At 38.8% G+C, this 26,190-nt stretch overlaps 1 protein-coding gene across 5 annotated transcripts; it reads left to right on the top strand.

Annotated features, from left to right (window-relative positions):
• Positions 1 to 153: 153 nt before the first annotated feature.
• Positions 154 to 26,025, top strand: NUCB2 (nucleobindin 2). 5 transcript variants are annotated; one of them, XM_053945237.1, is made up of 15 exons: positions 154 to 295; positions 1,638 to 4,295; positions 4,807 to 4,884; positions 10,432 to 10,575; positions 11,189 to 11,296; positions 12,015 to 12,141; positions 14,659 to 14,762; positions 16,352 to 16,537; positions 17,206 to 17,296; positions 18,848 to 18,906; positions 20,028 to 20,120; positions 21,134 to 21,223; positions 21,761 to 21,931; positions 22,236 to 22,317; positions 24,023 to 26,025. In XM_053945237.1, the coding sequence occupies exons 4-15, from the start codon at positions 10,432 to 10,434 to the stop codon at positions 24,133 to 24,135; spliced, it is 1,368 nt and encodes a 455-aa protein (XP_053801212.1). In that variant the 5' UTR covers positions 154 to 295; positions 1,638 to 4,295; positions 4,807 to 4,884; the 3' UTR covers positions 24,136 to 26,025. The 5 variants fall into 5 exon arrangements, with proteins under 5 accessions (XP_053801212.1, XP_053801210.1, XP_053801213.1 ...); XM_053945235.1 differs by lacking the exon at positions 1,638 to 4,295; XM_053945234.1 differs by lacking the exon at positions 154 to 295 and having other exon boundaries at positions 574 to 4,295.
• The last annotated feature ends 165 nt before the right edge of the window (positions 26,026 to 26,190 follow it).

Genomic DNA, 26,190 nt, shown 5'->3' with positions numbered 1-26,190 from the left:
CCGCCACGTTCCCCGCTCCGCGGGGCGCGCGTCACGGCGGGGCGGGGCCCGCGACGCCCAATCGGAACGCTCCGCGACGGCCGCCGCGGATCGGCGCCGGCCAATGGGCGCGCGCCGGGAGGCGGGCGCTGTGCCCATGGCAACGGGCGCGGGGCCGCCGCGGGACTGTCGCAGCGAGCCGCGCCGAGCTCAGCCGGAGCCGCAACGCGCCCGCCGGAGCCCCCGCCTCGTACCCGCCGTCAGCGCGCACCTCGCCCTTGAGAAGCAGCGGCTCCTGCCGCAGCGGGACCCAAAGGTAGCGCCGTCCGTCCCAGTGCCCCTGGCGGCGGCGCGGGCGGAGGCCTGGCGGCGGGGCAGCCGCTGTCAGGGTCGCGGTGGGACGCGGGGGTCGCAGCGCGCTCCCGCCGGCCAGGCGGGGACGCGGGGGGTGGCGGTGGAATGGCGGGGCTCGGGGCTGTCGGGCGGGAGCGGGGCGCAGCTGAAGTTTTCCCGGAGCGCCCTGGCGGCCGCCGGGAAGGCGGCTCCAGGTGTGGGGGTGCGTGTGTCCGTGTCCCCTCTATTGGTCCCCCCGTCCGGCCCCCGGCTGTGCGGGAGGTGACGGCGGGCTGTAGAGCGCCGGCAGAAATGAAAGCAGAGCTGGCAGCGGCGGCAGCTGCAGCAGCGGCAGAAATGTTGAGTGGCTCGTAATTGCACAACCGCGGGGAAAACTTGGACAGGAGACTCGACGGGTTTCACTAGAAAGGGCACAGCTCTTCAGCATTACTGTCTAGAGTCAAAGAACACTTTGGGTTGGAAGGACCTTGAAGATCATCTCGTTCCAGCCCCGTGCCGTGAGCAGGGACACCTTCCATTAGAGCAGGCTGCTCAGAGCCCCATCCAACGTAGCCTTGGATACTGCCAGGGATGGGGGCATGCACAGCTTCTTTGGGCAACCTGTGCCAGAGCCTCACCACCTTCACAGTAAAAAAAAAGAAAAAATCCTAATATCTCATATAAACCTATTCTCTTTCAGTTTAAAGCTAGTCCCCCTTGTGCTGTCACTACATGCTCTTTTAAATAGTCACTCTTCATCTTTCCTGAAGGCTGCTTTTAGGTAGTGAAAAGCTGCCATTAGGTCACCCTGAAGCCTTCTCTTTTCCAAGCTGAACAATCCCAACTCTCTCGGCCTTTCCTTGTAGGAGAGGTGCTCCATCCTCTGGTCAGTTTGGTGGCCTCCTCTGGACTGACTCCAGCAGATTGCTGTCCTTCTTGTGCTGGGGTCCCAGAGCTGACCACAGCTGTTACTCTGGTACCCCTGGAGGAGCAGTGGAAAGTACTCCAGTGCCAGGCTGGCCACTGCACTCAGATAATTCCAAAAGTGGAAAAGGTTGAGGTACAGCTGTAGAGAGGTAATGTTTTTTGCTGAAATGAATGTGGCTAAGGCTTTCAAAAGAGCTTGCATTTGGCAACGTTATTTAGTAAGCCTGTAGGAGAAAAAAGGCTTCGTTGTTTGACTTACGAGTATTTGCTATGGAAAGATAACATCCAGTAGTTTCAACGTGAAACCACCACAGTATCAACAGTGAAGTGCCTGTGCACTCATGGTATCAAGTTCAGTGTGGAGGTTTGTGGTTTTGTGTCATTTTGTTTTCTCTCAGTGTCAAGAAAAGTCCTGTAGCTGACTCAATATTGGTGCACCTCTACTCTGAATTCTGAAGTGACTGTCCCTCTCGACCAAACAAAGCAGCACAGGGAAGATTCCTATTGTAGAGACTGGATAGGAGCCACTCTACTTTGAAACCTTTATGGACCTCTGCTTAAAACTCATAAAAAGTTTATGGGAGAAGCCCACATTTCTGTGAGCACTTAAGATCCTGTTATGTTTCTCACTGTCATTTACTACACAATGATCTTGCACAATCACAGTTCCACATCCACCATGGGCCACAGACTACTAACCTGGTTACATACAGTGCCTCCTAAGTGTCATCATCTATTCTCCCTTTTACTTGCTTCTGAAATCTCTAGGATTTTGTAGCAGTATTTTGTTTCAGAATAAGAAATATAATTATGTTAAAAAAATAACATAGGTTTAAACAAATTGTATTGATGTAGAGCAATGTGAATCTCACTCACTTCTAAACAAGACAAAGAAAAAGGGGAAATAAAATTATAAATTTATATTGCCTGTTGGGTCTGCTTAAAACTTACATTAACAATTGGATGCAAAGACATCTGATATTAAGTTTGTTATCATACTGCATGAGATACCATTATTTGGTGTCTGAAATTGTATTCAGAAAACCCCACTGGGCAAATAAAACCGAACAACAACAACAATAATTATTTTTTAATAATACTAAGGCAAAGTTTTCATACCTTGGCTGTGCAGTACTGGTAGTGCTGCTGACATGAACAGAAAGTTTATGTTTATAAGCAAAATTAAAGCCAAATTAAAGCCAAATTGTGTTTATAAGCCAAATTAAAGATTTTCTGTCAAAACCTGCCTCCCTCCCACCATACATACCTAACTGAAATTGCAGCCGTGAAAGTGGAGAGCAGTAGTTCTCTCAGGTAATAAAAAATGTAGAATATATTGACTTAACTGTCAGAGGTGTGGAAATATTGACGCAGTAGTTTCAGAGCTGTGCAGACTAAACAAATGCACTTTACATAAGAAAGATAAAATCATTTACTGTTAAGTTTGAAGCTGCTATCAGGGCTTTCTATGACTTGAACTCCTGTGAGGAGGTGTTTTAGTGATCTAGTGAGGTATTGTGCTCTCACTATTGATTGCTCAGTAAGCAGAAAAGATTCCTCTGAAGTTGCTGTCAGGTGCGTAGCAGACAGGAGCCTTTTGCATAGGGGTGTGCTTTTATGTAGAGAAAGGCATGACCAGATGCTAATGCCAAACCAAATGAAATCAGTCAAAAGTCACGTTACTTTCAATAGTTTTTGCTCTTCTGTGTGTGATTTGACAGTTGGAAGAGCAAAAGAAACTGCATTTCATTAGAACAATTTTAATCATATTCAGTTGTAAATATTATCCTTCATCATAGGTAATTCAAGAGAAGTGTGGACCCTTTTCATGACTGCATTTCTCCTGCTAGTATTTATAAAAGTAGAATGGGATGTTGATGTGTGTTTTTGTTTCTAAGCAAGTAGCAATCAATGGGAATTAGCAAATTGTGAACATAAATCTCTTTAGGCAGCGGTCTTTAAGTGCCTAAATGTTTTTAAATCTGGCTCCACATCATTAGATCTAGATTTATTCTGGATAACTATTTTGTATTTTTTTTTTTTTTCAAAGGGGGAAAAAGGTACCTTGGACTCCTGGGGCATTCAAAGCTTACTTTTAGCATCATCACTTGTTGACTAGAGCAAAATGCATGTTGTTAGAATAATGGAAATACTTTTTGATTTGAGTTAGAGTTTAAGCTTATTCATTGTGTGTAGTAGCACATTTGAGGTTGCTTTTTACGTCAGCACTGACAATATTGCCATTTACATTTATGAAAAATGAATTTATGAGACTCGAAGCGTACTGTTGTATTATGTTCTGTGTGGGAACTGAAATTAGAGTGCAGGAAGCTAGAGTTGTAGCAGTAATTTTTTTTTAAATTTCCCTTTAAAGCTGATAAGATTTTTATAAAGTATACATTGAATTCAGTACAAGTTTTTGCTTGACTATTGGCTTTATAAATCTTTTTCTGAGGCAACCTTATTGGAAAGAATTAATAAAACCAAGCAAGTTGCTTTGAAAAAGAAGGCTAATATTTCAACATTCTTCAGTTAGTAAGGTAGCTTTGTAGACAGAGGTTTTTATTTTTTTGAAGCAAGGACAGGGAAATTCCTTGGAGGCAGGTACTATTATAAATATGTGTATCTATTTGTGTGTGCACACAGGTTTTTAAATTATGAACAATTAGCATTGCAACAAGAAGAAAAGTCTTCAGACTTCACTTAGGACAGAGCTAAGCACGTGTGTAGCATCAGCCAATTCAATTTGTTTCTATGCCATCTTTCCTTCTGGACATAGTTGTGTTGTGTTGTGTTATGATATTATCCTATACTGTGTGTGGTTTGAACATAAAATTGCTCTTTTCCACTCAAACATTCATATTTTGTGTTACTATTGGATGACTTATTTAATAAAACAGCTGAAGTGCATTTTTTAAAAGGAGGTTCTTTGAGCAAATGTTGTACTAGGCACGGTCGAGGCATGCTGTGTTTTCTGGGAAGCTGAAAAAAGCAGCTGTTCCATCAGCCAGCTTTTAGCTGTAAAGAGAATTAAGCAGCTCGAGTTCAGTGAAAAGGTAAGAAATACAACTCAAAATAATTTAAGGCAAGTAAACAGGATGGGAAAAAAGGATTTTGCTGCCTTTATGTACTTAAATAATACTGTTTAATAATTCCATGCAAGATTAAAGTGCTTCTTGAAAAAATAAGGAAGGTCTCCTGGTGCAGAGAACTGAGTGGGATGTGCTCTAACAAAAGATTAGAACAGCATGACCAATGTGAAACCTGTTGAATATTGGCCAGGAAAAAAAAGGAACTGAATCATACAGTTAGTGAACAGCATTGACAGAAGAGAAAAGAAAAATACTTAAAGGATAATGAAACTTTATATATATATAATTATATAGCAATAATAGCTGGCTTATAATAGTTAACAGCTTGCACATTAACTTCTAAAAGGATCAGTTTTCATTTGGGAAGGGAAGGGTGGAGGTATTTTTGTGTTTGGAACATTCACTTGTACGGGGAAAACTATTGCAGCTTGTAGCCATTTTCCTTTGCATGTCATTTCCTGTTCATGTCTTCAAGGGGTAAACCCAGTGTGGGGGACTGGTGGCCAAGTGAAGAGACACCCTCACCGCAGCCAGAGGTTCACAGCTTAACAGAGTGAGTGCAAACAGGTTTTTCCACTTGCTTCTCAAAATTGCTGCCACATGTCAGCTGTGCTTATGCCAGACTAACTCATTGGACTAGCAGTGTGAAGAAGATGCATTAACTCTTGATTTATGGAATTTCATACCCTGCTTAAGGTATGATAGCTTAGGGTATCTGTGCAGCAAGTGCTCCTGAAAAAGACTGGGAGGAACTAACACTGGTGTTTCCAAACAGAATATGGCATAAGAATAATCTGTTTTGCCTAATTTCAAACATTTAATGTAGTTTCTTTTAGGGTTCTGTAAGTGGCTCAATTAATAGATTTGCAAATAAATTTGAAAGAAATGGAAAAAGCCGATGGAATGAAACATTTCCTGTTTAAACTGTGATACATGAACAGGTATATTGGTGTTTCAGAGAGGTGAAACCAGATTGAAGATGCTAGGTGACTGGAGCAGACTGATGAGGGAATATTTTACATCTCATTCCAGTACTGAGAGTGGAATATTCTTAGAAAAATAAACGAGTAGATATATTTTATCTATTTCCTGACTTTTTTTTTTAATTCAGCACTGCTTGTAAAGAGTGTTCATTTCTCCAGTGTACAGCATAAAAATAGAAAGTCACATTATGGTCATGACTGTAGAGAACATTAATTTAATCCTGCACATCTGCACTGTATCTCACACAGGTTTAATTACTTCCATATCAGATAGAGCAGGCATATGTGAAATCTGTGAAAAGATAAGTTTATTGTGTATTATGTGAGTCCAGATATATGTTTTCATTGCCCATCACGGTGCTCATGGGTTTGGCAAGTGCAAATGTGTGATGTGACATTTACAGTGTTGTGCTGTCTTGCATCATAACCATCCACTGAGCTTGTACATGTGCAGACACTGCATCCTGGTATCACTTTATCTTTTTGCATATCTCACTTTTGAGAAATTTTTGGGTAAGTATTATGATTTTTGGGTTTGTATTATAATGCCTGGCAGCTGTATAAAATAGGTGTTTAGCAGTTTGTGTTACAGTTGCTGGAACAAACTTTAAAAGTAGCATTTTGAAGTTACCTCTCAAAGCCTGTAGCTCTTTATAATTCAAATGTTCTATCCTGTTTCACTGACATTTATAGGAATTTGTGCTTAACAAATAATCAAGATTGCTGACAGGCAGCCTGCAGTTTTTCTTTTCCAGTTTTATTTTTCTGTTCATGCAAGTACATTGGTGGCTCTGTTTTCTGCTGACTATCTCATTCTTTGAGCTCTCACTCTGTTTTTTGAAATACTTGGAGAAGTTATTTTTCCTTTTTCCTGAAAACTTAGGATAGTGGCTTTGTTTATAATCTACAGTATTTGTCAGTTCTAGAGCACTACTTTTATGATTAGTTCTCTTTATGTACTGCAAGTGAGAATGTTTGTTTATCCCTCTTGTAAAAATAAGATTGATTTCTGATACCAGCAGATGACAGTTATGCTACCTTTACATCTAGATGGGCTACCTGTCTTTGACTAAAATCTCTTAATTTCCATATGACAATTGTAACATTAGCTCTCTCCATCTGTCTTTGAGAAAGTAGTCAGCTGGGCAGATCCATAACAGTTTGTATTTCCATTAAAGCTTGTAGAAATAGGAATAATAATAATAAGCCGCATGGCAAGGCAGGGGGATGTATGCTGTGCATTACGTACTGCTGATGGCAGTGAGCAAAGTGACACTGCTTCTCTTCTGCAGCACACTCTGTGATTGCTCACTTGGTGGCTCTAGTACAGAAAAAAAGGCACATTCCTGACATGGATGCACTCTAAATGCCTGGGAAGGGATGGCCATCCAGGAATGGGTTTTCAAAAGTGCAGAACTCTTAAAAGCAGATGGTAGTGGGCTGAGAGTGAAATGAACTCGCTTGGTGGAACAAAAAGGGGAATCTCCACTTTTCTTCTCATCCAGCCTTTTCTCACTCTTTCCTACAGTTGCTGAATTTGAGAATTGTGCTGAGTTTTTCTGGCAGGTGAATAATGTTAGATTTTGCAATGGGCCCGGTTTATCTCTTTTAGTACACGTCAGAGTAGAAGGTGCCCAGTGACTCAGGTGACACTGGCACACTCTAAAGGTGTCTTAGTCTTAGTCACCTGCTTTTCTTAAGGACATTTTGGTGAGTATAGTCTTGGACTAGTAGATACCTAAATACAGTAACTGTCTTCACTAGCTAATTGTTTTTTATTCTAATAAATGTATTTCCAGTTTACTTGTTACATCACAGTTGGGCTCCTCAAAATACTGTGGGAAATGCTGTGTTAGGCATAGTTGTCTGCAAAGTCAGCTGTGATTATAGAGATACTGTTTACTTACCCATTTTGGACTCCTCTGCTTTTTATTCTTCCTGGTATTCACACTCTTCCAGAGTGTGAATTTTTTTAGCTTGTTTTATCGAAAAAGCTACAATAAAAACATGCACTGCACAACCTGAAGCAAAACTGCCTGATGAAGTCTTCTGAGCAGCCTATTATGTCAAATAGATATGAAGAACATACTGTGATATCATCCAGTCTTTCCCATTATGTATGACAGCATGTAATTACAAAGCTTAAAGAAAAACCTCATTGCCCATGAGCACAAATTCCACAGAATGTCAGCAGAGCCAGTGGGACTTAGTTTGATTAGGCCTTCTGATAGATTAACTCTGCTGACTACTGCAGAGGTACTTCAGGATGATACAGCTCCAGTTGCCCACCCCAAATCTGGAGGTGATTAGTGCACCCTCATATGGGGCTTGGCAGACCAGCATGGTTACTTATATCTGAGTTGTTTCAGCTCAGCATGGACTTTTTATCTATCACTGTTCCTCAGGAGCAAGAAAAACTCTGAAAAATCTAAGTGTGCCCCTCTTCAACCTAAACTGGCAATCCTTGTCTCCATAATTGTTCATGTTAGTAGAAGTTGTAGGTCAGGAGCTTTAAGAGATGTCTTTAAAATGGATCAAAGACCAGGTGTCATTGTTGAAAGTGTTGGCTTTAGCACTTGCCATAGGCAAAGAATGAGTCAATGCCAGACCAATGTGAGAAGCACCTGAGTTCCTGGCTTTCTGTGCTTCTCTGCCATCACCTGATGGGCTTAAGCATGCTCATTTCCTAGCCTCATAATGATTTTCTAAAACACTGTTAACGCTCCTTGCAAAACTAGAGCAGTGTGTAATGATATTAAATTATTTTTATTACTATAATTGTGTATATATGAAAATATTTTGGTTGGAACAGTATCCATCTATCAGGTTCCAGATTTTTAGTATTATAAAAATGAATACTTCAAATGTACATAACCTTTTAAAAATGTTTTGCAAAATGCTGAGAGTGTATATATACATAATTATTATGTACTTGATAAGTATTTTGGGGTTTATTAGTTTTGTTTCACATGCATTTCCTAGATTTGAAGTATGCTTACATACTTTCACTTAGAAATTACTAGACAGCCCCATTCACACTCTGCAAGAACTTCAACAAGGTGGGTTTTTATTTTACTGGTAGTACCAAGAACTCCTCTCAGTCTTGACATCTACATCAAGATTAGGAGAATTGAAGACCTAGTATTTGCTAGTTATTATCATCATGTCTTGTGATTAAATTCTGTTGAAATTACAAATCTAGGCACAGCATTTATACAACAATATTCTGTAATTAAAAACACCCAACATACTGGAACTTTGGCATTTTTAAAAACAGTGGTGAAAAACTAACCCTTTCACTCATCAGCTTTGTAGGTCCCTGCAAGCCAACAGTTTGTGTAGAGGTATAGAAATTAACTTACCAGTTCTAGCAAATCAGTCTGGTTCTGGTGTCTTTGTTTGCTTGTTTTAAGGGTATAACCTAGGCAAGGCTAGTCAGATTTGTGAATCTGACAGTAATGCTGACATCCAATTTCAAATGCTCAATGTGGCAGCAACAATAGCTCCTGCTATCCCATCTGCTAATGATCAGATATTATTTTTAAAAATGCAAGCGATAGGTATTTACAGAGCATAATCCATTTAGGCTCCTTTTGCTGAAGATGTGATTAAGAAAAAAACAGTTTTAAAGAATTTACAGAACTTCTTGTAATTCTTGAGCCTTTGACATATAAAGCAATAGATAGGTGGATATACTTTTATCTCTAGCTATTTCCTCATCCCTAACAAAATAAATAATATTTCTACACATCTTGAATGCATTTTTTTAATGTATACGAGTGCTTTTATTTTCCTAGCAGTTGAGTAAGGGGGAATAAAGGTGTCAACAATGCTTAATATTAAGTGTGTACCATTATCAACATTTAGTGCCATAGTAAAGGGCAGTTTAACCCAAGCAAAAGCAATGCATCTCTGTCAAGTACCAGATCATGTAGTCAGGAAAACTGGCACTGACACCATAATTAGTTTGTCCCTCTCTCCCCTCCCCCTAAAAAGAGATTTGTTGGTGGTAGACATAAATACTTTTGACAGAATTCCTTGCATGACTTGCTAAAGCACTTGTACAGAAATTCCTCTTGTAGCAGGTATACTTTTGATTTATTTGACTGCACATTTCTGCTATATTACGTCTTTTTCTTTGGCATATCTAAGCTAATTTTAAACAGTCTTCAACTGTCAACTGTCACCTTCTAGGAGGTGATTTATATTACCAATGTAACACTGGAGTTTGCTCAAACTTCCTATAGAATATCCATAGATAATGGAGTGTCACCGTCTGAACTGGCCAGACTGTCTCAAGAGCCTGACATTGCTGTCAGATGCTGGATTACCGTCATTACTTTTTCTAGCTGGATTCCCTGTACTCACTCTAATTATTCCATCTTATCAGCTTCTGAATGAATTATTTTCAACCAAGTTTGATAGATGGGAAGAAGACAAAGGTCAAGAACTCAAATTGCTCAGTGCTTATCAAATTATGTGTGAGTTAGCTCCACCTAATACACTAAAGAAAGGGTGGGGAAAACCATCTTCATAAAGCCCTGGCCTCAGCAACAGTTTCATGTCGTGTGAATACCACTTTTCAGGAATCTCTACCCACCTGAAATATGGATATAACACGGATTGTAAAATATTCTTCCTGCAAATAAATTTTGGAGGGGATCTTGACTCCAAATTAAGCAAAATATTTCAGTGTTGAAATGTAAAATCCACTGGCATTACTACACTAAGATCTGATTCAATTTCCCTAAATTATCTTTAGGATTTTGCCAATAAATTCAGCAAAGGCATGATCCAAGTAGGAATGTCATTATTATTTATGTGAGACTTGAACATCCTAAATAGGTGTTGCTATCTGTTATTAATAATACCTCAGCAGGTTACAAACCTCTCACCATTTACAGCTTAGGTTTGGTACACAAGTGGAAGCCAATCTATTTGCCTAAGAACAGCATTCAGAAATTAAGGTTGTATTATTTCTTTGAGTTTTCATGTTCCTTGAGAGCAGGACATTGTGAGGAAAGTGAGTTATTACAGGTAAGAATGTAAAAAATTTTTCCTCATTGCAGTAGGTTAAGATGATGTATGTTAATTTTTGTGACCTGGTCTCATTTCAGATGAAGAGGTTATCTGTCCTGCCCCAACAGTGTCTTGTGCTGATGACATGTCTCCTAATGGCCCTGGAAGCTGTACCTATAGACATAGATAAGACAAAAGTCAAAGCAGAAGGCCATGTAGAAGGAGAGAAGGTAGAAAATCCAGTAAGTATAAAGAAACTGAACTGATTAAGTGCTTATCCTAATTGTTAGTAATCTGGATATAGCAAATTCCTTTAGAAAGAAACTAATATTCGCCAGTATTGTCAGTGTGTGTGCCATCTACTATGGGGATGTTCTGTTCAAATTTGCTCTTTATTTTTTTTTAATGAGCTGCTAAAGGTGAGCTGGCACATGGAAGGAATTCCTACCTTACAACAGGAAGAACATAACTGTTCCACAGAGACTTACTTCAAGTGACTGGGTGGTGCCTTAGGAAATTCCACTCAGTGATTCCAGTTCAGTGTTTCAAATAGAACAGTAACAAATGAACTACACTGTTTTAAAAAAAACACACACTATATTAACATGACAGATGCTTGTGTATTACAAGAATTCCTAATCACTTTTCTCCTCTTCTTTGTCAGCTGCTGAAACAATGGATCATAAATTGCTATAGGGCAATGATGCAAATCTGAAAACAAAAAGATATGTAGGACAGCATAGTGTTGCTAAGATTAGAATGTCAGTTTAATAACTGTATTTAAACAAAACTAATTAACTGTTTGTCAGTATAGTCTTTCCTCAATTTCCCTTTTTTTTTTTTTTTTTTTTTAAGGATACAGGACTTTATTATGATGAATATCTCAGGCAAGTAATAGATGTCTTGGAAACTGATAAGCATTTCAGGGAGAAACTCCAGACTGCTGACATAGAAGAAATAAAGGTGGGTTTGAAAAAAAGAGTTAAATTGAGGTTAATTAAATCCATAATCATGAGCCATGTATGTTGTATTCTTTCTTCCTGTGGCTGTTATGCATTGCCCCTTCAGGAGCTGGAAATTTAGGAAGGGATGAGTAGGAAACAGTCTAAAGTGACAAACTTAAGGGGGAGATTCTGCTGCCTTTTGTGTTTCCTTTAATCCCTCATGTTGCTGCTGGCAGCTTGTGGCATCTTTTCTTTCTGTGCTGTATCTAGTGTCACCCTTGGAGATTCCTCCCCATTTCCAGGTTCTTGGAATACACATTGGTGGCTGCTGCTGCCTTGCACCTTCCCTCAAGCTTAACAACGCTCCTTGAGAGGATGAGGCACTTTGTGTGCTTCTCACAGTTCTTTTGAACTCAGTTGAGAATATTTGATCAAGACATTTGTCACAAATGTTATTAGGCATTGCTCCTTCAAGGTTATGGTCTTGCTCTTTGGAGGAGCAAGATACTTAGAAATTCTCTTTTCTGAAAGCTTTTAGGATTCCTCTCTGTTTCCATAACCATAGGCATAAAAATTTTGAATCTACTCTTTGAAAAAATGTTGAGATTCTTAGAGTGTGGGTTACAGAATTGCCAGAGACTGCCATTAGTCTGCTGTCTTGCAGTTTATGTCTAATGGGAATCCTAAAGGCTTCTTTCTTCCTGTGTTTATGCATGACTTTTTTTGTTTTTTGACAGAGTGGAAAGCTAAGCAGAGAGCTTGATTTAGTAAGCCACCATGTGAGAACACGGCTGGATGAACTAAAAAGGCAAGAGGTAGCAAGATTAAGAATGTTAATTAAAGCTAAAATGGATTCTGTTCAAGGTAAGAGTACAGAATTTATTTAGGTGAGTTAACAGATGGAATTGTGTTAGAGAAATGTCAAAGTCCAGCAGCTGTGCATTGTTTGTTTTCACCAGTAGTGACTAAACTGAGTGAGTTTCCTTTCTGATCTGGTCTGGAGCCATTAAAGACCTGTCTTTATAGGAAACTGGGGAGAAGAGAAAAGCCATCTCTGTTTTATAAATAACTGAACTTGTTTCTGTCAGTGGATTTTTCAGATACTTCTACCTCTTATTTTTAACCTCTTATTTTTGTAATGCATCAGTTCATAGATTGCTCACAGAGAACCAGTAACATAGTAGGACTGTGTTTAAGAGAAAAACCATGACACAGTATGTCATATCCTTAGGGAGTAGAAAATGATATTTTTTTATCAGTATTTTATTGTTGTAAAAATGTTTGCAAGTTTTCAAGGGGGATCCCAAGAAATTGAATACATAATACATCAAATAAAATACTCCTAGAATAAGGATCTACCTTGCAGGCTAAGCTAATTTAGATGTGGCAAAAAAATGTTTCTGGGGATGTTGTTCCTGTTGCAGACAAGCAGTGCAGTGACATTATGGTGACATTCACAGCTAGGTGACAGCAGCTAATGATACCCACGTGTGTACATAGTTGTTGTAGGTATTGTGAAGTTTAATGGACTGATTACTTCTGCCCCTCTCATAATTTCCATAAATTCATAAATCAATAGTAACTAACAGAGTGTGCTTTAGAAAAGGAATTCCCCCCAACACCTCTGATGTTACTGTGTAAATGTGAGATCTTACATTTGGGAACAGATTATTGCAGTTCAGAATATTCAGATGAGTATGAAGATGTAAAAACACTTTGCAAAGTTTATAGTCAGCTTTGCCCATGAGTGCTTCACATCGTATACAAGTATGGCCAGATTAACTATGAAATCCAGCTGCCTTTATACACCTAGACAACATCTTGGAATATGCACAGGAAGAATTCTATAGCAGCTGCAGGCAGAGAGGTTGGACTTCCTTATATTTGCTCTTGTAATCTTTTCCCTCTAACGCCACTTAGTATCTTAGTCTTCTGTCTGATCGACAAAAAGAAAATAAAAGGCACACAAACCCATCCTCTTTTCTTTCCTCTCAGCTGAATCAGGTTTAAAAAACTTCAGACAACTAGATTAAATTCATCATATATTCAGTCCTCATCCAGATATGTTTTTAAACATTTTCAACAAGATCCTACCTGACTGATCAGTACAGGCCAGAAGAATGTTCGGAGTTGAGTCTCAGATCATCCAATAATGTGGCAAGTAAATAGTGTCAAATAGAAGTAATCTTTTCCCCTAAATGTAAGAAATGGAGAAAAATGGGTTTTGGGTCTGTTTTTTTTAGTGTTTGTTGGTTTTTCTTAAGTCTATTACTACACTTCTGAAAATGTTTCAAATAAAGACAAAGGCACATATATTTAAACAGAAATTATGATCTCACCAGGGAGGAATGATGGCTGAAATCTGCCCTGGCCAGTGTTTACTGTTTTGTGTTAATACAACACAGCATTGATTGTAAAGCAGATAGTTTGTGAAAGAACAGTATATTCTGTTTATTCAGAATATTTTCCAATATTCTGAATATATATTCAGTATATTGGAAAATGTGTTTTCCATTTTTTTTTAAAGAAAATATTCTTTGCTAAGCCATCTAGTAAAAGGTTGTCACAACTGTTGTATTTAACATATCAAAGCATAAGAGAGTAGCATTAGTGTTCAGAGACCATGGTAACAGCTAGAAAAGCTGTGGTAGAAATGTGTGTAGTTTTAGTGCATTGTGTGGTGATATTGGTGGGTATCACTCCTCTCACAAGGAAGAGAAAATGTTCCCGCCTTTTAGACACAAGATCTGACTCTCCACTGTCTTGCATTTCTCTTTTTTCTACAAGTGAAGTTTAAATATCTACTTATTTGATTTGATACAGTTTTACACCATATTGTACATAAATCTTTAGCCAGATGTGTCATTTGCAAAATGTCCAAGACAGTAGAAGAGTTGGACTTCTCCCACTGCAGGAAAAATGTGCAAGTTGTTAGCTTTGGTAGAGCACAATGTCAACTATCTCATTTATATAAAAGAGAATAATTTTTTTTTTTTTTGTTAGTTTGTAAAGCTCTAATTGATCATACTTTCTCTTGCTGAAACAAAACTGTAATTTGTGCATATAAAATGATTGGGTGCAAATGCAGCACTGACCCATCAGAAGGAATGTAGTGCCATCAAGTTTAATGGCAAACTTGACGGCACTACATCAAGTTTGTAGGAATGTAGTGCCCTCAAATTGCCATCAAGTTTGTCAACTTGCTCCAGGAAAAGCAAGTTTAGATATGTTACTGTAGTTTCCTCCATCAATGAAAAAATTATTCAGTCCTCAGGGAACTTCAGGTACTTACAAGGCATAAGCTCCCACATGAAAGACTTCTTGATTTTTCTGGATTTCAAAATTATTTTAATATTTTACATGTGTACCTTGTTCTTCCAGACACAGGTATAGACCATCAGACTCTCCTTAAGCAGTTTGAGCACCTGAACCATCAGAATCCTGACACCTTTGAACCTAAAGACTTGGATATGCTGATCAAAGCAGTGAGTGCCAGATTTGAACTGCTGTGGGGGTTGGGGTTTTAATTATGCTTTTTACCTCTGGTAAAGGGAAGTCCTTTCCTATATACCACATTTTATAAATGACATGCAGTTTTCATTTTCAGCGAAAAATCAGTTGTCTCCATGCACACTTGAAAACTGTTGCCAGTGTGTATGATGCAAAAAAGTCTATAAATTTTGGGATGACACCTTAACAGGACTTAACATTCATATGCCAGTACAGGCAACTTTGGGAATAAACCACACCTTTCTGAGAGACTTTAAATTAAATACAGGTGAGATAGGGGTGCATTTTTCCCAAGTGTTTTTTTCTGATTTCTGTTTCTAAATAAGACTCTCAGATTGATGTAAATAATCATCCCTAGCCTAGCCATATGAATTTTGCAATCTCCTATATATACATCAAGCTGCAAAACTACAGCAGAGTAGAATTTGAGATAGCAATATTAGAAATTGATTATACTGGGCATGACATTCAGTGTCTGTTCAGCAAATTCAGTATCAGTCACAGGTGTGTGGGGTTTATTCAGGGAATGCAGTTAAGCTAAGCAGGGCATGGCTTTTTTCAACTGCTGGAGAAAAATAGACTTCCCAGGGGGAAAAATGTCTCAGATATACTCTAGAGAACACTGTATGGCTGACATGAGAATTCAAACAGTTTTTAATACTTTCAAAACAAATTGAAAGATAAAATCTTCCAAGGGTAAAAAAAATGTACAGAAATTATCTCCATTTTCTGTAGAATTATTTTTTATAGAGTTATTATAATTTTTTTGAACATCTCTTCTGGGAAAATTCTGGTTGGCTATTCTGGTTGGCTTGGAGAAGCATACCCTTAACAGGGCAATTATTTTTTAGTTACATATATTATTGTTTTGTCTTCTCATTTCTCAATCAAAATTCTGACAGGGTATAATGGATACTTAAGGGGGTCTTAGCTTTGGAATTTTTTTTAAAACATACAGTGAATCTGAAAAGTAGAATGTAAATAATGGAGAGACAGTGTCAGGTGTAAACATGTTACTTCAAAAAGCACTACCAAAACATCCTTTAATACTTTGGCCTGTATGAAAACGACACAACTTTATACAAGAATTGTCAGATATTCTCCTCTGATACCCTTTCTCTCCATTTAATTGTTTGGAGCTTTTAAATTTAATCTGTATTAAGCTGCTGCAAACTAAGTCCAATAAATAATGAAGGCACTTTTGTTATTAAACTGTAGGATAAACTACAAATGTTCTTATTCTGAAATGATCAAGGAGTTAATGGTACTGTTAGTGTAGGACTTGATTAACTTGAGTTCATTTATTGCTCACTGATGAGAAAGGACACCTTGAAGCCTTCTTACAGCACCATGTAATTGCAAAAATTGCCCAACAGATGAACCATTACAAATTAACTTCTGTGAAAATGACCAAGGGAGGAGAGATGTTTCTGCATCACTGTCATGTGAAAGGAAGCCCTGAATGGCAACATGGCCAGCCTTGCCCACGGATCTGAACAATACAGTGGGTTTAATGTCAGATTATGTTACATAATCATCTGTCTGCATATATCCCCATTTTTAGGCTACAAGTGACCTGGAAAACTATGACAAGACTCGCCACGAGGAGTTTAAGAAATATGAGATGATGAAAGAACACGAGAGGAGAGAGTATTTAAAAACACTGGATGAAGAAAAGAGGAAGAAAGAAGAATCCAAATTTGAGGAGATGAAGAAAAAACATGGAGATCACCCTAAAGTTCACCATCCTGTAAGGCCACAGCCTGTTCTTAGGTGACTGAGTGTGAGCTTTCCAGAGAGAAAAAGCTAATACACAGAAGGGTGTATTTTGTTTGTTCTCATCGTTTGCCTCCTCTTACTGACATGGGAGCAGAGAGTGGGCACACTGCTGAGAGCATGACAAACCCCACTGTATAAACTCACATTACAAACCCTACTGACAAACTCCTGTTATTTCTGTACAGATGTGTTATTTGCTGCCAAAATTCTTACATAGACACTGAAATTCATAAGGAAGAAGCCAGAACAGTATTCAAAACTGTAGGGATGCCTGCATGGTATGCCTGGCCTGCAAGGAGCTGCATCACAGTACCATTTGCTCTAGGAAAGGCAAAACAATTCAGCTCCCTTCAGCTGTTGTTTCTGGATGGGGCTGTGAGGCAATGACTGATTATTACAGGTGCTCCTTTCCACAGAATATGCATTTCCTTTTCATTCCCCCTTTCCCTGAGCTTTTAGTCTAATTAAAATATCAGATTTGACCAAAAGGGAAGGAAAGAAAATGCCACTGATTCCATTTGCCACATGACTAATCAGCAAATAAAGCAAGCCTTTCAGAGAAACCATAATGCAAAGGTAATGCAGGGAAATTACACTAAATTGTCTTTTGAATAGTTTTTCTTTGTAACCAATCTATAGGGAAGCAAAGATCAACTGAAAGAGGTGTGGGAAGAAGCAGATGGACTAGATCCTAATGAATTTGACCCCAAAACATTTTTCAAATTGCACGGTAAGAGGTTTAGTTTTAATTTACTGAACAAGTGAAGTGACTTTGTTACATTCTGCTGAGGACAAGTTTGTCATATGTTAGGATAAAGTCTTTCGCCTCAAGCAAGTTGGGTGAATCTGAATAGTACAGAGGAGAAAATATTTGTTACTGTTTGTAATTTCATGCAATGTTTTAAATGGAGTTTAAAATTTAAAAACATTCAGAGTTTCGTTGAACTACTCCTAAAATCATACAGGCAGAACCCAGTTGTGATTCCTTAGGGAAGTATGGGTACCTAGAGGGCTGTCCATAGGTATAACTTTGGTTGCACAGTAGATACTGGGAATAAACCCTCAGAGATTTGTGCAGGGCAAAACCTGCTTTCTCATCATCTCTGCAGATAAGTACCAGACACCCCTAATCTTTGGAGTGGTCATAGAAGAGCCAAGCCTCTTCAGGAGTTGCACAAACCCCCTCTAATCCTGCCTCTAGATTTCCGAGGAATGGGCAGCTAGAAACAATAAGCAGTAGCAGAGATAAGGATGCATCTCAATGAACACCTTGCTTTACATCTGATGATGTCACCAAGAAACTTTATGTTCTGATATTGTTAAATGCTTCATCATAAAGTGCCCCTAAGTAGATCCTGCCTGGTACTAGGCTGCAAAGGGTTGAACAGTACACAGAATTTGACTAATCTCAAAGATGATGATTTAGATAAAGAAAAATGTTCTAGTTTGAGCCTGAACTTTTATCTCAGTTTATAACATATTATAAGCATGTATTATTACAGAATCATAGAATGGCTTGGGTCCTTAATGATCATCTAGTTATAGTTACTAAATCTTATCTCTTCTTTCTAAAAGGATTTTAAAAGATAGTTTTCTGAAATTTTTTGGTAGCTTGTTTGCGCAAAACCTGCCAAAACAGAAATAGCTGAAATCACCTGTTGCCTTAGAGCTTAGTATATAGAAGACTTTGAAGAAATTACACAAAAATACTGGGTAATAATTTGAAGTGGATAGTTTCTTTTCATTTCAGAGACAGTGTAACAGTATTCAGAGCATAATGTAGGATAAAAGATGGATCATTAATTATCAAGTATTCTCCTCTCTGCATTTGTTATGAAAAGTCATCTTACACTTATCTCAAGTGCTCCATGTTTATGTAGATTTTAATGTAATTCTTTAAGTTTTTAAGGAGTTATATTGTCAGTTAAAGTTTTTCTGCAGAATCTTGTTGCTTGCTCCTGAGTGTAATTACAAATTTAGTGGTTAAATGGGGACAACTTGTTCTCAGCAATATTTTTTGGCAGTTGCAGTCTGCGCAATCCTGTGGTGACCTATTTCAGTTTGCTAATCTAAGAAGTAGAGAGATTGCTCCAGACTTGTCCAGCCAACCAAAAGTGACACTCCAGCCAATGCCTGCTAAAAACCTAAACAATAGAAGCAACCTATGTAACCAGCTTCTTGTTAAATGTGTACACTGATCCTTACTTAACTCTTGGAGATCTATTATGTGTATGACTTTCTATATGTACTCAGCTTGTATTTTTAAAACTTCTTTTTGTAGATGTCAATAATGATGGTTTCCTGGATGAGCAAGAATTAGAAGCTCTATTTACTAAAGAGGTAAAAAAAAAATACTGCAAATCTTAACTTCTATCAGTAAATGGATGTCTGTTTTTCCCTAGTGTATCTGGAGGCTTTGGACAACAAAATAGAGTATTCATGCCAAGTTTCATGCATCCTTAATAATTCTACAAAAATGTAAAACCTGTCAGCAGGCAAAATAAAGTAGTTAAAGCATAGGAGTCAGACATCAGAAATCTAGTGGTCATGTATTTTTCTGCCCCAGGCTTGCTGGAGATTCTATAACTAATGTGCAGGATAGGTATTACCTGTGTAAATTGCAATGTAGAGAGCTGCTCTCCCTAGATGCAGCTGATAAAGGTTCTGAAGCTTGGCACCTGTGCTCAATCAGTGTTCATCAACAAGTCTGATGAGAAGAAGGGTCACACTTGTGTGCCTCGGCTCAGGGACAGCACTGTGGAAGTGGCTACAGAAATTTAATATATTTTACGTCTGGTTAGTTTGAAGCACATGTACATCTGATAAAATAGACAGGCTCTTAGTTTCTTTAAGCCTTGGTTTGTTGTCTGAAAATTTAACTCTGGTACAATAATTTGCCATAATCTCCTTCACAACAATGAAGACACAGTGCAGTCTTTTTTACAGATGTCTCACTGTTTTATGGTTTTGTAGTGTAAAAACTGGGGCCTTAAAATTACCTGTGGCTGGGCAAGTGAAGCTCAATGCCTGAGAAAGCCAAGTAGAAGCACATAAGCATGAACTCTCCAGAAAGGCATTGTGCAAGAAGAGAAGTGAACCATTAAATTTGGCTCTGAATTTGTCTTGTGATACTCTGCATGTCAGCTGCATGCCCTAGTGACAAAGCCACTCTCTCCCATTCCAGAAACCACGTGGAACTTCTGCCTGCTTTGAATCAAATGTAGGATCAGACTGAGGTCAACTTGACTGTGACATCCACAGCACTGAATTGTAACAGACCACATGAATTAACTGAAAACTTCATTCTTAGGAAAGAAAGGCTCACTTGTTGCTTAAATACTGTGCTGAAAAAGGAAAATTGCACACACAGAGAACATCTCACACCACTTTTCCAGAAATGTTCTGCCATTTGAATGAGCAGCCTTTTCTTCAAACTAACATGTACTAATTTTCAATTTCAGTTAGAAAAAGTTTATGATCCCAAGAATGAAGAGGATGACATGGTTGAAATGGAAGAAGAAAGGCTGAGAATGAGAGAACATGTAATGAATGAGGTGGGGGCTGATTCCCTTCTGTGTTCAAAAAATACAGTTCTCCTAACATGAAGTGTTGTCCAAGTGCAGCAGAAAGGGATGGCCTGTCACACTGAGTGCTGCTTGTGCTGGGATTATGCTAAGTTACAGTTCTCAAGCCCTGTCCCTGTATTCTGATGTAATGCCTGCTGACTAGTTTTTATTTAAAGAGTTCCAGAGAAGGAATTGTTCTATAGCCTTGGTTGTTTACAGATACTGAAATTCAACAGAAATTACTTGTGAGTTCTGTGTCAAACACGAAGACTCTAAGTGTGCCTTGGCAGTTGGCAAGTGGGTAAGATTAGGTGTGAAGGGGGAGTAGAGCAATGTCCTCTTTCATATAGCTCAGCTTTGTCCCTTTAAAAGAGGGCTCAGAGCTCAAGCTCTCACCTGTGACAGTGAAAACCTTCACTGGATCTGATGGTTTTTCAGCTCAGGAGACAGAGGAATGGAAAGGGGGTGTTTTGAACCACTGTGTTTTCCACCCATAATATTTCTGTATTCAACTATATTCCTTAAACTTGAGGAACAGAGCAAGCCTGGTCATCTATTAGTCATAAAGGGAAGCATTTCCTCCCTTCCCCTTAAAGGATTCCAACACAATTCAGTTGGGTGGGATTTTTGTTTTTCAAAACCTCCCCCTCCAACGGTGGAGATAATTTTGTAACTGTGAGTCAGAGTACTTACCAGAAAGCTACAAAACATTTTTCTCAAAAAAAATCATACATTCCACTGTTAGTGTTTGGACTGTAAGCACAAGTGTTTCCAATAAAGCCAGTGAATTTTGAAGTAAAATGTCAGGATTTACTTTGTAGTTCTATTCTTGTTAAGCTACGTAAGCTTGTGAAAGGAGTTTTCAGAAAATGTTGTGGGCACTCCCATGAAAATGGGACATAAAAAAATTGAAAATGGTGATATTTGATTGATGAAATAAAAACATTGGCTCCTCCAAAACCTGTTCTTTAGCTTGAGCTTGATTTTTTTACTTCAAATAGGTTGACATCAACAAGGACCGGCTAGTGACTTTGGAAGAGTTCCTGCGAGCTACAGAGAAAAAGGAATTTTTGGAGCCAGATAGCTGGGAGGTAATGAAAACATGTTCCAAGTACAACATGCAGCACCATTACCAGCACTTGGAGCAGGCAACCAAACGGCATGTCTGTGACCTTTGTATTTTTTCAGCTCTGCTTTGGTATGTGTGTCGTTAAGCCCCTCAGCTGAAGGTATCATTCAGCTGCCTAAATGTAATGCAGATGTGAATTCCACAAACGGAAAAGGTCTGGCGCCACCCCGGGGATTCGGGAAGAGCTTTTCACACGTGCTTTTCAAATGGAAATGGACATTTTGCTTATGAATCACTTCAAAGGGAAGATAAGAGCTCAGCTGGAAGAAGGAGGATATTTTTCTCCTACATCTAAATCCATAGTAGAGCTTTGTTGAGAAAACAGCTGAGAAATTACTATTTTGCTCTTTTCATTGAGTGTACACAGTGTCATGTCTCACTGTTTTGTTGTGAGGGTATTTTAGTGAATTGTGCAAGAATTTCAGTAAGAAAGTAATAAAAAAACCCCATGCTTTCCTGGCTTGTATGTATTTTCAGGCTTGTATGTATTTTCTTGCAGACACTAGATCAACAGCAGCTATTCACTGAGGACGAGCTGAAGGAATTTGAAAATCACATTTCCCAGCAGGAAGATGAACTTAGAAAGAAGGCAGAAGAACTTCAGAAACAGAAGGAAGAGCTACAGAGACAGCATGATCAGCTTCAGGCTCAGAAACAAGAGCTTCAGCAGGTACATGTGTGAGGACAGCATATATCTGTTTTCCTCTTTTCTCTGTCCTTGTGTGTGTAATGGCTCTCCACAATTCCCAGCTCTGGAGATTTACATTGATTTCTCATATGAGTCCCAGCTGAATTCTAAACTAATGGCACCACAGCAAAACATAGTCTGGCGTTCTGAATTAAAGCAACACAGCACTATACCCACTAAGAAGGACCTTACATAATTGCAAAATTTGGTTTAGGTGTATTCGTGTCACAGCAGAGAAAACTGACAAATTCAAGTTTTTCAACTGTTGTATTTTATTTTTCACCAGGTTGTAAAACAGATGGAACAAAAGAAACTACAGCAAGGAAGTTCTCCTGCAGGACCAGGTGGAGAACTGAAAATCCAACCCCGTATGTGTCTTTCTGTGTAGATACACAAACTTTAAAATAAGATTTGCAATGTAAAAGTCATTACCTCCATATTTTCTGTTAAAACTATTAACTTAATGCATCTTTAATGACCTCTGGAGAGAGGTTCACTAACCTATTTTTCAGAGGGAAGTAAGTACTAAGTACTCCTGAAATCTCACTGCTTTTAAGTCCATAGTAAGAAGCCAGAGTCCTAGGACAAGGCATCCAATGGGCAGAGGAGGAGGATTGTGTCATATTAGTCTGAAATACTGAGATCTAGAGTGTCCAGGGAAGAACAGGGACATAGAAAAGGCAAGGACCCATGATCTATGGCTGCATTGCAGCCTCAGGCTGCAGAACAAATCAAAGCATTTAAAATCCTCAGTGGCCAATTTACAGCAATTGGATGTAGCATGACACAAGAAGTTAGCCTTGGGCAGTATGAATGACCAATTGCTTTAACACCCTCTGCAGAAGGTGGAGGCATAATAAATCACTGCATTTCATCACTAGTGGCAGCAAAAGTCAGGTATATATTAGCACTTCTTATCCATAGCAGATTGCCCAGATTTCCTTTGTGCTTTTTTTCCTTTGGGCTCTGCTGCCCCATGCATCCTAAATTAGCCTTTTCTTGTCTCTAGAAAGGTTGAAACTATGCTGGCTTTATTGGATTCCATGTTCATGTGCTGACATGATCAGTGAAGCTCAAGAATTTCTTGACATTGATCTCAAATACAAGCTTCAGACGTATCTAGGCAGCCTTTTGAGTGCTAGGAGCTCTTAACTGCTCCTGCAGGGCCAACAGTGGGATTTCAAACCTCTGGAGCTGTGTTCAGTGATTACACCTTACCTTGTTGGGCACTCTGAAATCCTGCCCACTCAGTTCTGTGAAGGGAAGTGATGAGATTTCAGAACCTATTTAAACTGGGCTTTGAAACTCTCTGTAGGTAACTTAATTTTATGACCCTTCATTCCAAGAGCCCTCACCTTCAGTAAAACCATTGTGTGTAATTGCAGATGATACATCTTTCAATACTGTCAATATTGTAGCAGATACTGTTCTTAACACATGTATTATTTTATGTAAAATCATTCTGTAAATTCATTTAATTAGGTGTCAGGAGAATTCATTATATTAGCCAGAACTGGCCACTACTCATTCACTGAATCAAGGATGTCCAAGTAGACACTACTTTAAATCTGCAGGCCACTGGAGCTACTAAGAGTAATTGGAGGAAAAAAAAAATCCAGAAATGGAGCTGCATATTCTGAAATCTTCATCAAGCTATGAAAATTAGTATTACTTAAATGTAAGCAAAAGGAGAACATTCTAAGTACTGATGCAGTGAGGAGTAACATACAGGAGCAAGTTGTTAATTATTTCTTTTTCAAGATTCCCATATTGGAATTAAAGGTCTCATAAAAATATGATTTATTTCAGAAAGAACAATATGTTATGTGATAATATTTCACAGAAAGCAGAAACAACTTGTAATCTAAGAGGTAACACTGATTAATAGTGCAGTCTGTTGGGTCAATCCAATTTCATTGTTAGGCACACAAAAAACTCTTGATTCCACTTACAAACCAGAAAATAGAAGGTTTTGTTTGAGTGTTCCTATGCTAGAAACTTTCATGTAGAGAATTTTCACATTTGGGGCCAGTTTACTGAGAAGTTACAAAGAGTTCTCTTCTTGTTTTCCAGCTGCTGAACACAAAGCTGCAGATGCACCACAACACCCAGCAGGAGGAGATCAGCCTTTACCACCAGGACATGTCCAAGAACCAGCTGTCAGAACTGATCAAGTTCACCCTTAACCACTTGTGCCTCAACTTTATAGCATCTTTATTATTTGGGGTGGGAGGGGTGGGGGGGACAGGAAATCAGAGTGAAACATGAACTTTCTCCCTCAGACTGTAAAATCATCGGGAGCGTTAGAGATTAAGTATCAGTCAGATTTGATTTTTAAGTTAAATTTATTTTCTCTCAAATGCATCAGTAAGAAACACAAGGGGATCAAGTAGAGGCTATAATAGAGAAGGGAATTAAGGAAATCATCAATACTAAAGATTTTTATGGCCAGGGGACTGAGCTGTTGAACTCTCCCCTCATAAAGAAGGGGGTGATGTCTGCCATTCTGTGTTTAGTCATGAATCAGGATCTTCTCAGAGAGGAAACAGGGAACAGGCCTGGATGTTAAGTTAGCTCTAGTGTGATTAGAAACTCTTTCCAGAAATGCTGAAAAGCAAAAAATGGGGAAACAAAGACCATAGAAAAAGGCCTATTTCCAGCACTACCAAACCTTTTCTTCTTTGAGACCAAATAAAAATGAGATTTCTTAATCACAGAAAATTTTGCACTTTCTAAAATTTAAACACAGCAAAGAATTATGTGGAACAGTGAATATTTTTCATGTTTACAGAAACCTAAGAATTTCACTGAAAGCCTTCAAAAGGAATACTGTGCTTGTGTTCTGATCTGAACCGTCCTCCTTGTTGAGATGAATTCTGTGTAGCAGTTGAAAGCTCAACTGGCCCTTGGGGACAGCACTTTTGTCCCCATTTCTTTCATCAGATGCCAGCTGATCTCAAAATTTTGCATGTTATTAAGTAAGCTTTTTATGTTGATGGAAATATTGTGCAAAACAGAACAAGGCTCACTGTCTTTTTCTGTGCAATTGTCCTACCTCCTACAATAAAACCAGATTTTTCCAAGTGCATCATGTGCTTCAGAGAGCTCTTCTCAGACATGAATCTGGGATTTGTTAAAGGTCTCACTGTTGACTCTTATGAGTCTTTCAGCAGTTGGTCTAAGGTTAAGAAGTGTCCTAAGCCAGGGGTGCTACTTGATTGTATTATTTTGGTCTTGAACCAGGATAGGTCCCTACTATTGCAAGCCAAGATTTTACAAGAGTAAGTTGATTTTCATGTCAGTTTTATTACAATGCTGAAAAGTTGTGCCAGTGGGCCTGCTTCTCATTCATTTCAAACTGAAACTATCCTAAAGTGTAAACCCTGTTTGGATTTCCTTGTTTGCTTGGGTTTTAGTGGTTGTTTTTTAGTTTGTTTTGTTTTTTAAACATGGATTGTTCTGATTGTATAATGCTGGCTTTGAACGGATACACACACCTCTGCTAGCATCCTTTACATTTCCTTCCTGTTCTGTGGCTAACTGCTGACAGTGGCATTAAAAGAGATATTTTGGGGCTCGAGCAAAGAAACAGAAACACGCCTCTATTAGAGAACGATGTTCCTTTCAGAATAAGACTTGAATATTTTAGGCAAAGTCAAAAAACCAGAGGGCAATTGCTAACATTTTGTATTGACTTTTGGGAAGTTTCTCACTCTGAAGAACTTTGGTTGATGGCAGCCAGGCGCATTCCTTCCATGCTCAAGGCTTCTTTCATCTGACCTGGGCATATTCATGATCTCCACACAATGCAGCAGAACTCACTGCCAGAACAGATTGGGTTTCCTTACCTATTTTATCTTGTTGTTATGTTGCATTTCCTTTGTTTATACCACTCAATTTGACTTATTTCACCTTTTCTTTTTGTTCTTTATGCAAGTAGATGACATTTTTAGTTTGCAAAACAAATGTCTCCACTGTTTGTCATTTCTATGCAATTCTAAAACAGTTTGATTTTGTCTTTGTCTGGAGATTAAAATATCTTTCAACAGCCTCATCTGTTTGCAAAGAGGCCCAGACATAGTTACAGCTCCATGAACTTTCTCTGGGCACAGCCCTGGCATTGGGGTTGTAGCCTGATAATGGGTAACAGGGTGAGGAGGAAAACAAAGAGGGAATTACTCAAATGTCATGGTAGAAGTGAGGAGAAATCTTACTGTGTTTTCCCCATCCCACATGAAAGT

The sequence above is a fragment of the Vidua chalybeata genome, chromosome 6 (genome assembly GCF_026979565.1).
Source record: "Vidua chalybeata isolate OUT-0048 chromosome 6, bVidCha1 merged haplotype, whole genome shotgun sequence".
Taxonomy (NCBI): Eukaryota; Metazoa; Chordata; class Aves; order Passeriformes; family Viduidae; genus Vidua; species Vidua chalybeata.
Note: the sequence above shows the minus strand (reverse complement) of the source record. Positions and strands in the feature narration are given on the sequence as shown.